This window comes from Suricata suricatta, chromosome 4 (assembly GCF_006229205.1).
Source record: "Suricata suricatta isolate VVHF042 chromosome 4, meerkat_22Aug2017_6uvM2_HiC, whole genome shotgun sequence".
Classification (NCBI taxonomy): Eukaryota; Metazoa; Chordata; class Mammalia; order Carnivora; family Herpestidae; genus Suricata; species Suricata suricatta.
This window is the reverse complement of record NC_043703.1, coordinates 14089463-14102996: the sequence shown is the minus strand read 5'-3', so window position 1 is coordinate 14102996 and position 13534 is coordinate 14089463. Positions and strand designations below refer to the sequence as shown.

Genomic DNA, 13534 nt, shown 5'->3' with positions numbered 1-13534 from the left:
ACGGTTTTAAACATTTGCTCTGTCCATTTGTTTGGTTTTTCTATTTCAGAGATGCTACTACAGGAATGCTGGATTTCCTTTATCTGCCTTTTATTTATCATTTGTCTTGAATCCTTTCCGCTTTACTTTCTCTGCATTTCTTAACCCTATCCCCTATATCTTCTACAGGGTTTTCTATAAGTTCAATTCTTCCTTGTGCCATTTGCAGTTTTAGTTTTTACTTCTGAAATGGATGCTTTCAGTATCTTTGCCAAGTCCTTCCACTTCTGGGTTCCCATCCTCTGGTCCTATTCTTGGCCCAGCTTCCCGTGAGTCACCGGATTTCTGCACAGGGTTGCTTCTCGGCCTCAGTAGCTTTCCAAGCACACATCTGAATGTCGTGTTGCAATCTTTCTCTGCTGACTGAGGTTTCTTCATCTCCAGTGTGGTTCTGATTCTCCTCTCCCCCTTTACATGACATCTTTACATGGATGTAGCAGTTCTGCCTTTCTGATGACATATATCTGAATCACTTAGATTTTCTTGCACTAGACATTAGCAGGAAAGATGGTTTTGGAGTGAAAGAGGAAAATCAGCCTTCCAGGTTTCCTGGTTTGGAGTTTCCTTGTGATCAACAGTTTAGGCTGGGTCACCCAACACAGACAGACAGTCTTCCTCAGATTCTCAAATATTTACCTAGCTCATAGGTCCTAATCACCGGGTACTGTTTCTCTTCACTCTGCCACTAACGATGATGACCTGGTCTCTTGGATGTGCTACCCCCTCTTACTAGCTGGGTTTCCTTAAATCTGCCACGTTCGTGCACTTCACATGACTCCTTTCTCCCCCTCCTGCAGCTGACGTGCCCCTCTCCTTTTTTCTAAATTTTTATGAGAGCGGCGCCTGGGTGGCTCAGTCGGTTAAGTGTCCGGCTTCAGCTCAGGTCATGATCTCACAGTTAGTGGGTTCGGCCCTGCTGATAGCTCAGAGCCTGGAGCCTGCTTCAGATTCTGTGTCTCCCTCTCTCTCTGACCTTCCCCTGCTCACAGTGTCTCTGTCTCTCAAAAAAAAATTTTTTTTTATGAGAGAAAGCACACACACACATGTGCAAGCACAAGCCAAGGGGTGAGGGGGAGGAATAGAGGGAGAGGGAGAGGGAGAATCTTATGCAGGCTCCACGCAGAGCCTGATGTGCTTAATCCCACAAGCCTGGGATCATGACCTGAGCCAAAATCAAGAGTCAGATGCTCAACGCACTGAGCCATCCAGGCGCCCCTGCCCACCTGGGGTGTTCCTACTCAGAACACTGAACGCTCAGAGTGGAGCCCTCTCCTTTCAGGGTAAGCACTTGCTGAGGATTTCTGGGACTGTGGCTCGGGGACCCCTGCCGTGTTCCGTTCTTCTTCACACAACTGTAGCTTCACGCTTCAGTTCTCCTGGTGCGGGGCAGTTCCCACCACACACGAAACGGAGAGCTGATAGTTTTTTGCCTTCTGCTAGTTTTGCTGAAAATGTGGTTTCATTCTTCCTGTTGCTATATATGAATTCTACTCATTCTCTTTGTTGCTCTCTGTGATTTTTAGGAGAATAAATGGGACTACTTTAAACTGGGCTGCAGCTGTGTTTCTACTGGAACCAGTCACTATACACATTCTTAGTAACAAGATGTCAGCTTAGGCCAGCTTTAATTCAAAATATGATATAAGTAAATAAAATTAACTATAGCCAGACCTCCTAAGTTGATAATAAAAGGCTGAACTATGCAAAAAGTAAAGATATTAAAATAGAAAAGATCCAAATAATTCCTGAAAAATGAGAAGATAAAGTAAATCCTAGGATTGACAGATAATGTTATTTCTGGGTAATGTAAATGAAAGAATGATCTTCTTAAATGTAGTATTAGAATAACTCTTTCTGTAAGAATTCTAAACTTAAAACTCGTCATTCTGACTACATTTCCACTATCTCTGCCATCTTACAGTTGTATATATTTACAAAATATTCTCACAGATTATTCTAATTGAAACTGTGTGATTTACATTTTAAAAGAAGAGGTTTGAAGAGGACTTCCTCAAGGCTGGTGCCAGGAACTAAGCCCAGACCTCTGCCTGTTCTATTTCCAGAACTACTTTATTCCTTCAGTTCTTCTAATAGCCCTAAAATCACCCTTGCATAGAGCAACAGAAATTATTCTGAATATCTTTCAAACATAGAAACATTGTTTAATCGCTTCAAGAGCAGAAGGTAAAATACAAATTAGCAAATGCAAAAGTAACATATAAAAAGTTTAACTGTATTTAATACTACTGTAACCAAGTTCTTAATATAAAGAATCCCTGATTCTCAGTGGCTTCCCAGAGGAAACACGGACTTCAGGTTCGTATCACATTTTCACACCCTCTATCATCTTGGGCTCCACTCCAGGGCCTTTTTCATTTCGGGTGCCAGACCCGGAGAGCAGCGGCCATGTGGGACACGCCTCTTGAGTTAGAGCAGAAACAAAAAGGCAATAGAACCGAAAGCTTCTGCTTGTATAGGATGTGTGTATCTGCTCCTTTCATATCAGCTAAAGCCAACACCGTGGGGGCAGAGGAGCAGATTCCTGGGACAGAGGGAAGAGAGACTGTGAGCAATAACATAGTCTATCTCAGTATTTCATGTTTTCCCTCTGCAAATAGATCAGCCAACGATCTTAAATTTTTAAATCGTCCTTCCCTATGACTTTCTACTTACTAGCAACATGAAACCTTCGGTCATAAAGCACTGTAGTGAAAGCAACACGATCTCTTTCCACTTTTCTGCCCAGCTACTGTCTACTTCTGGAGTCATCCCTTGACCTTCCAGAGAGACATGCAGGGACCACTTACGCCATTACAGCTCAGCTCCTGGGACTGAGAACAGGGATCACCTGAGCTGACATTACCTAACTATTACAGGAAATTCTTGTCCAGGAAGATAAAGCTATAAATGAATAAATAACCATTTGCTTCAGGAAATTCTTACAAATAAACAGTTCCAGGCAAACCTGGAATAGATCTGCAAAATGGTCTGGTTTGCCAATCTGAACAGTTAACTCATCTGGGCAAAGAGCTTGCTCATAACAGTTTGCTCATCAAAACCAGCGCTTCTGTTTTGACCAATACTCAACTACTGTTACAAACTCCGCCCAATCCCAAACAATTTCCCCTAGGTTGAAAGACTCAGATTAAACCCCTTGAAGAGAAGCCCTACAACCTATAAATAATCTACTGTAACATCCTTCTTTTGAGACACTAAGAAGATTCTAGCAAATGTTGTTCCCCCTTCCGGCAGAAGTTTATTAGACTCGGCTTTGCTTGATCGACAGGTTTCCCGTTGATTTCTGTAGAGGACTGACAGTCTACACTAGACTCCTCACATCACCTGGTTTTCCTAAATGCAATTTTCTCAAGTCTGTACGTTGTTCTTCTGGAAACAGGTCATTCAAGAGTTTTTAGAAGAAACTAGACCAAATTTCCTAATCTCCTCAAATATCTTGTTTTCTAATCACCTAGCAAGATGCTTGGCACTTGAACAAATTCAAGGCGCTTATGAAACTTATCTGAAAAGAAAACTGTGTATCAGAGCACCAATTTTGGTTCTTTTACCAACTCTGTGACCCAACAGAAGTCACTGGGTCTCATTTTATACACTGGGATATTAATGACTGCTATAAAAAATACATAACAGTTAAAAAACCACCTACTGCTAAACATTGAATGCATTACAGATAACATTTAAACATTCGACAGTTTTCACTTCAACCAGTATTTCTGAGGGAATCTGCTGTATCAGGTACCACACTCATTCAAGCCTCTGCCTTCAGTTTCCCGATCTATTCATTCCTATTAACTTCCACTCCGCTTCAGCAGCTCGCTTTAGCAGTCAGCCTACGGTTATGAGGTCACACCGTCTACTCGAGAAATCTGGGTCTTCAGTCCTTCCAATTACCTCTTTCATTCTCACAGTGTTTCTTCTTCTTTTTTAAAATTTTTATTTAAATTCAATGTTTTTTATTTATTTTTGAGAGACAGAGACAGCGCGAGCTGGGGAGGGTCAGAGAGAGAGGGAGGTACAGATCTCTGAAGCAGGCTCCAGGCTCTGAGCTAGTTGTCAGCACAGAGCCTGATGCAGGACTTGAACCCAACAACTGTGAGATCATGACCTGAGCCGAAGCCGGAAGCTTAACCAACTGAGCCATCCAGGTGTCCCAGTATTTCTTCTTTAACTTCATAAAGTCCTCCAGCCTTTGGATGGAAAATCGCAACTTGGAGTGAAGCTCTGATGATGTGAACACCCCCTCTGGACTATTAAATGGGAAAAAAAATATACCAGATTGGGTGAAGCCACTGAAACTCCAGTATCCTTCATTCTTCCTCCCTTTTCTTTTCTACCCTCTCTTCTTTTCCTATTGCAGGTGGCATTATTCCAACAAAATTCACTATAAACACAGGAGCTTTTATAAGAAAATCACTGTGTTCAAAGGATGGTTAGAGCAATTAGGAAAACTGTAGAAAGGAGTAATACCGCAACTATTTTGGGAGGATAAACAATCATTTCTTAGGTGGTAAGCGAGGCAAAGAACATGCTACACAGGGGCGATGTGCGATGGTTCCCAGTACCCATGCTCCAACCATGAAGGACGCGTCTCCTTCACCGTTACTGCTGCAGTTGTCGGTCCCCCTGAGAGCTCACTCTGCCTCCGTGTGACAGGCACTGCCGACTGGCTAAGTGAGCCCACTTCTCTGACTGCCTCAGCACTACTTTTCTAGCCTCCTTTGCAGCTAGAAATAGCCATGTGACAAAATTCTGGCCAGTGAGATGGAAGTCGGGCAGGTGAAGTGTTCCAGGAGGGCTTTAGTGAGGATGAACGTGGCATTTAATACCATCTTCCTGCCTCTTTCTGCTTTAAATACAAGTAAGAAGTCTAACGCTGTGGCAGCCATTCGGGGCTGCAGGAGGAGGAAACCAGGTCTGTAACCACTTACTCTGAGATGGTTTTTTTTTATGTGATAAATATAAATTCCTACTGTGCAGTGCCCCATGCATCTTTATTGTATTTCTTTAAGCCAAGCCAGTCCTAGGTAATGAAGCCAGGCAGTGCTCGAAGCACTTCACAAGTATTAACACAACTAGGGTCACTTGGGTTCTTAATGCAATGTAAGAGACCCCCTGGCAGCATCTTATCACATGAATGATCAGCTGTGCCCTACATGCCTGGCCTCTCAGGACGCTCCAGCAGTCCAAATCGACTCGGGCCCTACAAGCTTAAAAGCAAAGCCAATCATGAGAAACAGAATAAGTAACAATAAGTAACTCATAGCTTTATTCTTTGGCCTGTAAAGATAACCAATGAAGTGGGCAGAAGGTCCGAGGTACAGGGCGAATGAAGAAGTAGGTAAGACGCACGTCAGGAAAGGCCTGCTGTTATCACAGACTGTCAGCTATATAAACTAGACAATCTAAAAGTGGAAAATCTCAACTGTTTTAATAATAAAAAAACACACATTAACATTTTCTTTTCTACATGAAAACTGAAGATCCAAAGTCTAAAATCGTAATATTAGTGTCTCAATGTTTTTTAAAAAAGAATTCAAACAAACCTTTTGATTTTCCTGTATTTCCTCCTTCATAAGTTGATTTACAGCAATTCTGGTCAGAGACCTGGGAAAAGAAATACTGATATAATTCATTTCTCCTTAAATGTTTAGGACAATCTATACTTCAGGGTCATATGACATTCTGGCTAAGAACCTAAGAACTCCGAATGCTTCAGGACCGGAAGTGCACATTTCCACGCAGCTATGTGACCACTGGCAGCATGGCGGTCCTGTGATGCGGGTGTCTGATTCAGGTGATTACAGACCCGGGTGACGGGACGGAGTTGCTGAGACACTATATTGTACACCGGAAACTAACACGACACGGTATGTTAACTACACTGCAGTTAAAATAATTTAAAAAAAGAGTTCATGTGCATGACTGTATGCATTAGGTACTGTCAAAATCTGTTTACTACTAGATACTTTCCGACTTTTCTACTAGATAGACTTTCAGCTATACTTAATTGAAAACGCTATTTTGTGTTGTTTGGCCCATTCAGAAACCTCTGTGTGAAATGACCAATATGACCACATGTGTCAACGTAAACAGGTAAATTTCAAAATATTTTCTCATGAAGAGTTTTGGTAAACCTGGGATCTTTACAGAGCACGTAAACTCTCAATGACGGACAATACTGACTTACCTCCTATTCACTCTTCAAGAACTAAAACTCCCTCATAACTTAAAGACAGATTTTGAAAAACATATTAACTACATATATTTGACTTGATAACGCCTTGGAAAATTAAGTAACACATTTGTCAATTTTATGCAAAAAAATTTAAAAATTAAAGGATTGTTAATGCAAAGTTATGCTTTAAAGTAAATCTCCCACAAAAAGTGCGTATTAGCTCCTAAAATCTGGCAGCATTTAAAAGAAATTAGAATGGATAATTTGATATTATAAAATTTTCACCCGTTTAGCAAATACTTTAACAAACATTTAGTAATGGTCTGTCAAGTGGCTTTACAGATATGCTCAAGCCTGTAAGTTAGCCACTCAGCAGTGCGACCGTAGTTTGCACTTTTTTTATATGATCAACCACAAACTGACTTACTGTCAAAATGACTAATTGTCAAAAGAGTGAATAGTCTTCTTAAAACTGAAATTATTTTACTTTATTTGTATCTGATCTAGTAATTTCAAAAACACCAGTGTAACGAAACATTTATACACCTACACACATTTCATGTTTCAGTATACAAGTGCTGACTTCTCAAATTCTTGGCTCTTAAAAAATTACAGATATATTGTAATTAAAGAATTACAATATACTGATATCTGTAAATGAGTTGACACAGCTCTATTTTCGCGGTCCCACATAAAGGTTGTTATCTTGTGGTCAACTTGTGCTATTTATTTGTCTTACAAAGGAAGGAATATCTGATACTCTGCAGTGTGGATAAACGTACAGAATGATGCAGGAGGCAAAGAGAGGCTTCGCGATCACCCACGTGCTGAGAGAGGGTGCTGCCTGCGGGGCGCCCCCCGCTTCCCCTCAGGAAACACTGCTGCGCTAGCCACACGCTCCATGTCTTCCACAGAAGCCAACTTACTTTCTGTCTTACTGGGGGCTTAGAATCCCATGTCTCGCCATCCCTAACCACACTGTAAATGCATAAGAGTTTTGCTTTTTTGTAAAAGTACTGATTACTTTTAGACATGCAAATGTCTTATCTACTCAACTACAAGATGTGTTTAGTGTAGAATCAGTATTTCTGGAAGCAAACAAGTATTCCATAAAGAGGACATTACTACTTGTTTAGAATTTGAAAGGGCAAGAACATGATTTGGCCATATTCTGGGCATAAATCTATTTAAAATAATACTTTTCATCACCCTCCACCCAGAAAAGAAAAATATTCTCTCATTATTCACTGCTTCAACAGGTTTTATCCTGGATTACCATATCACTGTTTTTGTTTAAACACTTTTAATAGATTACTTTTCCTTTTCATTTGCCTCTAATTTAGGAGTTCTGTTTGCAGTATGTATACACATGTGGGCACAAGCCAGTATTTTCCTCTGGTCAAAACAAAACCAAACAAACAAAAAACAACCCAACATGCATAATAAAGAAATACCCTGTTTTCATAAAACTATAGCTATTAGAATTAACTGATATCATTATGCTAAATGAAATCAGCTATTTTCATAAAATTATTTAATGGAAAGAGTTCTGGCTATAATCAAACCCATAAACTTTAACATACCTGGCTTTTATGGGGAAGTTCTGTGAAATGTCTTTCATTAATTTTATGGCATCATAAACTGGAGTAGACTTTATTTGAGAAGCTGCCTGAAAACTAAGATCTGGAAAAAAAAAATCATCAAGAAATCTAGCATCACGTCAAACCTTTACAGACACTTTCAGGTAATTTAAATAATTCACTCAACATTTCTTGCCATATAGTTATATACAGACATGTTAACACATATTTAGCATTTTTTAAAAGTTTTAAACAGAAGGCTATCACTAATGTCCAACTAAGGTAAGCGTTAAACACTGATGAAGGTCCAATCATTTAATACCTATTGTTTCCCACAAATTACAGTATAACTTCAAAAAGAGATATATGAAAAGAAATGTTAATGCCACACTATTTTTTCTGTACTTACGGTTGAACAAAACATGCAGCAAAAAGCTTTGATAAGAACAACAAGAGGCAGGAGAAAAGAGCTTTGCAGAGCTAATTCTGGAAAGAACTTTAAGAAAGATCCAATGTGTTTAACATAGTAAATATAAAAAATTCACTTTTTCTTTCAACATGTGTTATCTTTATACCACAATAAAAATAAAATTCTAAACTGAGTATTTTACCAGATACAAAAGTTCTATGAAAAGAAAACTGTGCGGCTTACGTAGTCCATCTCCAATATGTCAGAAGCAGTGATCTTAATCTTGTTCCTTTGTCAAGAGTCCGAAAAGATTTTAAAGCTTAATTCTGTTTGTTACTGAATACTGAAACATGCTGTTTCTCCTTAACACTTCACCACAGGCAGAATCCTAGCTTACCATACACTAGTAAAATAACCAGCTTAATATAACAAGACTATGATTCCACGTTCTCAGTGTGGTGAATTAAGTTGCAGTCAAAGCTTAGGGAAAGATGTTCTTAGCACAGCTTCCCAGGATAGAGAGCCTAACCACCAACGTTCAAATTCCAGCTCTGTATTCACTTTCTAGCTGAGTAACCTTAAATAGCATTTCCTCAACCTACTTCAGCATATTTCCAGCTCCAGCACTGCAGAGAACCTGTCAGTGCTCAAGAGTATATCCTAGTTACCAAACACAGTGGGTATTTGTCAGTCCTTATCTTAGGAAGATCCTTTTGCAAGAGGATTACATCCTGCAAAGAAAAAGCACTGACATTGTATTCAGTAAATGGTGCTGGGAAAACCAGACATTCACGTGCATAAGAATGAAAATGGACCCCTATCTTATACAACATGCAAAAATTAACTCAAAATGGATTAAGGATTTAAATTTAAGACCTAAATCCATAAAATCCTGAGGAAAAAACATAAGGGTAAGCTCCTTGACATCAGTCTTTGCGATGACGTTTTTATGTGACACCAAAGCTGAAGGCGGCAAAGCAAAAATCAACAAGGGAGACTATAGCCTACTCAAAACCTTCTGTACGGGAAGGAAACCATCAACAAAGTGAAAAAGCAAGCTATGGAACGGGAGAAAACATCTGCAAATTATATATCTGATAAGGGGCTAATAACCAAATTACAAAAGAAACTCATGTAAACTGGTGTAGCCACTACAGAAAACATGGCAATTCCTCCAGAAATTAAAAGTAGAACCACTATATAGCCCAGCTTTGGGTATCTATACAAAGGAAATGAGGTCAGTCTCTCGGATAGCTGGACTCCCATGTTCACTGCAGCATTATCCACAACAGCCAAGGTGGAAATAATCTAACTATCCATTGGTGGATGAATGGATGAGAAAATGTGGTGTATAAATACAGTGGAATATTATTCAGCATCATAAAGAAAGAACATTCTGCTATTTGTAACAACATCAATGAACCTGGAGGACATTATGCTAAGTGAAAACAAAGACAAATTGTGCAGTATCACTTAGGTGTTTAAAAAAGAAAAAGTCAAACTCATATAAACAGAGTAGAAAAGTAGTTGCCTGTGGGCTGGATAAAGGAAAGAAGGAGAGGTTGATAAAAGGGTATAAATGTTCAGCTAGAAAATGAACAGGTCTGAAGGTCTATGTATACCATGGTGACTAGAGTTGATATCACTGTAGTACATCATTGAAATATGCTAAAAGAGTAGAAATTAAATTTTCTCACCAAAAAAAAGGGACCTGATATACAGGTAGGTGCTCACTAAATATTGATGAATGAATAAATGAATGAATAGTAAAATTAGAAGAATCTTTATGTTATTGTTCTATTGCTATTAATGGCATTTATAAGCAACATGATTTTTTTAAAGTAGTTTACTGTCAAATTAGTTTCCATACAACACCCAGTGTTCTTCCCCACAAGTGCCCTCCTCCATCAAGCAACAGGATTTTTAACTCATGTCTATATATTTAGGAATATATGCACTTTTAGGCAAGAAAACATAATCATTATTTTTATGACTGAAAGGTGTAACAACTTATAAAAGAGGAAAGTGGACGATCAAAGACCTTGCTTGATGGCATTTGGCTCCTGTACAATGTCCTACTCAAAAAGAGCAGGACACAGTGTAGAAGACAGAAGTTAGCTCATTTTAGGTATTCTTCGTTTGTGCTTTATCAGGTTTGTGAACTTAGACTAATTATTTTATGTGTCCATTTCCTAATTCCTCATCTGGAAAAGAGAGAGATCTATCTAAATTTTTAAAAAGGAAATTAGGATAATTTATATAAACAGCCTAACACTTTGCCAGACACAGTGGCGGCCAATAGTTTTATCATCACCATCACCATCACGATGCTCATGGACGACTACTTTTCACTCAGGTATGACAGCGCAACTAGTCTTCTAAAACTTTTTATTAACATGCATGTAATTCTCCTTTACACGACCGATCTTCTGAGCACAGCTTATTTGAAAGCTCCCGAAAATTCACTTATGAAATCGACAGACTGTAAATAACAGCCAAATGAACATAATATTACCAGATTTTAACATTGTTTTGCTTTATTCTAAACACTCCACACCTAATGACTCAGCCACAGCTATTGAAGTCCTACACTTAAGCCTCTGAAACCCAGATCCCCATATTCAACTGTTTTACCACTTGGACACTTCCAAAGCAACACGATTAATGATAAGTCTGTACTATTCCTGTCCCGTCTTTGCCCAAATCTGGTCCTCTTTAGTCTCCTCTTCTCAGCAAACACTCCATGCAGCTGCGCAAACCACGACCTTGCAGTTCTCGTCACACACATCCCTATCCACCCTCTCACTATGATCCTTGTATTCTATGGCACCCGCCCCCACATTTATCCCCACCCTTCCTGAGATCTCCCATCAGCTGTCACTTCTTGACACGGCCTCCCCGCTCTCTCCCCAACCCCCACCCTCACCAGTTCAGCTCTTCCTGGCACACACCCTTCTTAATCCTACCTACCTTTGCTTTAAAGCAATTACAATCATAGTTTTTCCATTGGTTTTTAAATTTTATGTTTATCTAAGATCCCTCAAAGACACGCAGTATCTACTTTAGCTCATTTATCTTCAGAATCTAGTGTTTTTCAAAATTTCAGTTGGGACCCATCAGTCAGCAGTGACATCAGACTGAATAGGCAATGTGAAGTTATTTTCCTCATGATATAGGATGGAATAAAAGAAAGTCTGCCAGAATGAATAAAATGTAGTAAACATACATGTTGTATGTGGAAGCTTTTTTTTTTTTTTTAAAGGTTGAGCCTATCAATGTGTTCTGACATCATATACTCATGTATGGGTCCTGATGTGAATGAAACATGTTTGGCTCTCAGCCAAAATTTATAAAACCATGGAGGCAGGAACATGACTAACATGTAGTAGACCTTCAGTAAATATCTGGTAAATCAATAAAAGAAAGAAATCTACTTAAGAGAAATCGACTCTGTTTGGCTTCTATCACGTGCTCCTCATGGGCTCCACTTTCCACACCTGGGCCAGCGCCAGTGCCCACCCTCGCGCACCAACTGCTCACTTTGCACCATCAACTCCCCTGCTTTTGAACATCTTGATGCTAAGATGCCCAGCTCTTCCAATCCTCTCCTTTTCACTTATGGACTTCCTGTTTAGCCCACTATGGGACCTTGTCATCTGAATGTGTCACTGTCACTATAAGCAATCCATTTAACTTCAGTTTCATCATTCTGGAATGCCATCTTCAAGCCCAAAACATACTTACATGTTTTATATTCTCTCTACTCAGGCTCAAGGTTGGACGTCTTAAAGCCATCTTTGACTCCTTTCATCAGAACATCCGCTAAATCCAGCCTTCCTTTCAATGGCCGCTAGCAGTCACAGTGCAACCTCTCACTAAAGGATTTCAAAGAGGTCTGAACCAGAGCTCCTGTTTCTAGTTCATTCAAATCAACCTCACACAGACATCAGCCAGATCCACTAAAACAGACTGTGCACGTTCTCTGTTTATAGGCCTTCAAAAGCATCATCTACAAGTATCACCTGCAATTATATTTTATAAATTATGGCTTCCTTGGAGAGTATTTCGAAGAAGAAAATAGAATGGTGCTTGCCTACAACTGATGGGAAAACTGGGGAGAAACAGGGAGTGACTGCTAATGGGTGATACTTTCTTTCTGAGGTGATGAAAATACTCCAAAATTGACTGTGGGACAGTTAAAACAACTCAGAAAATATACTAAAACCCATTAAATGGTACATTTTAAAGGGATGAATTGTATAGTATGCCACCTGTCTCTATAAGCTGTTAATAAAAAGTTGATGAGCTATGAATTACTCAGAAAAATGATATCCCCATGACTAAACATTACAAGTAATGAAAAAGAAAATAAACTGAAAAGGAGTTACAATTCAAACCAAATTTTCATAAGAGATATGCTTAAAGGATGTTGGCACAGAGGCTGTTCTAACAGTGGAATATGCAATAGTCTATTAAGATGAAAAATTTTAAACAGAAGAAAACTAACGATTTCCTGACTGATGACTCAAGATTTTTAACCACTCTTATAGACAGTGAAATGTGATTTGAAATATGATTTATTACTGGAGATGAACCTATAAGAAAAATCAGTGTATACTTTAAAAATGATTAGATATCTCAGTGTGGTTTTGATTTGTGTTTCCCTGATGATGAGTGATGTTCAGCGTCGTTTCATGTGCCCGTAAGCCATCTGGATGTCCTCTTTAGAGAAGTGTCTCTTCATGTCTTCTGCCCATTTCTTCACTGGGTTATTTGTTTCATGGGTGTGAAGTTCGGTGAGCTCCTTGTAGATTTTAGATACTAGCCCTTTATCTGATATGTCATTTGAAACTATCTTTTCCCATTCTGTCGGTTGCCTATTAGTTTTCTCTCACGCCAGTCAGAGTGGCTAAAATGATCAAATCCAGAGACTATAGATGCTGGCGAGGGTGTGGAGAGACGGGCACCCTCCTACACTGTTGGTGGGAATGTAAACTGGTGCAGCCACTCTGGAAAATAGGGTGGAAGTTCCTCAAAAAACTATCCATAGAACTCCCTTATGACCCAGCAATAGCACTGCTAGGGATTTACCCAAAGAATACAGAAGTGCTGATGCATAGGGACACATGTATCCCAATGTTCATAGCAGCAATGTCAACAATAGCCAAAACATGGAAAGAGCCTAAATGTCCATCACCTGATGAGTGGATCAGGAAGATGTGGTATATATATACAACGGAGTATTACATGGCAATGAGAAAGAATGAAATATGGCCATTTGTAGGAAAGTGGATGGACCTTGAGGGTGTCATG

At 39.4% G+C, this 13534-nt stretch overlaps 1 protein-coding gene across 1 annotated transcript in view; it reads right to left on the bottom strand.

Moving 5' to 3' along the window:
* Positions 1 to 13534, bottom strand: part of UGGT2 (UDP-glucose glycoprotein glucosyltransferase 2) — a 187893-nt gene that overhangs the window by 119473 nt on the left and 54886 nt on the right. Inside the window, exons 9-10 of the mRNA XM_029936528.1 lie at positions 7816 to 7915; positions 5601 to 5661 (exon numbers count right to left, since the gene is read on the bottom strand). Of these exons, the coding sequence (XP_029792388.1) occupies positions 5601 to 5661; positions 7816 to 7915 (161 nt within the window). The remainder of the gene's footprint in view (positions 1 to 5600; positions 5662 to 7815; positions 7916 to 13534) is intronic.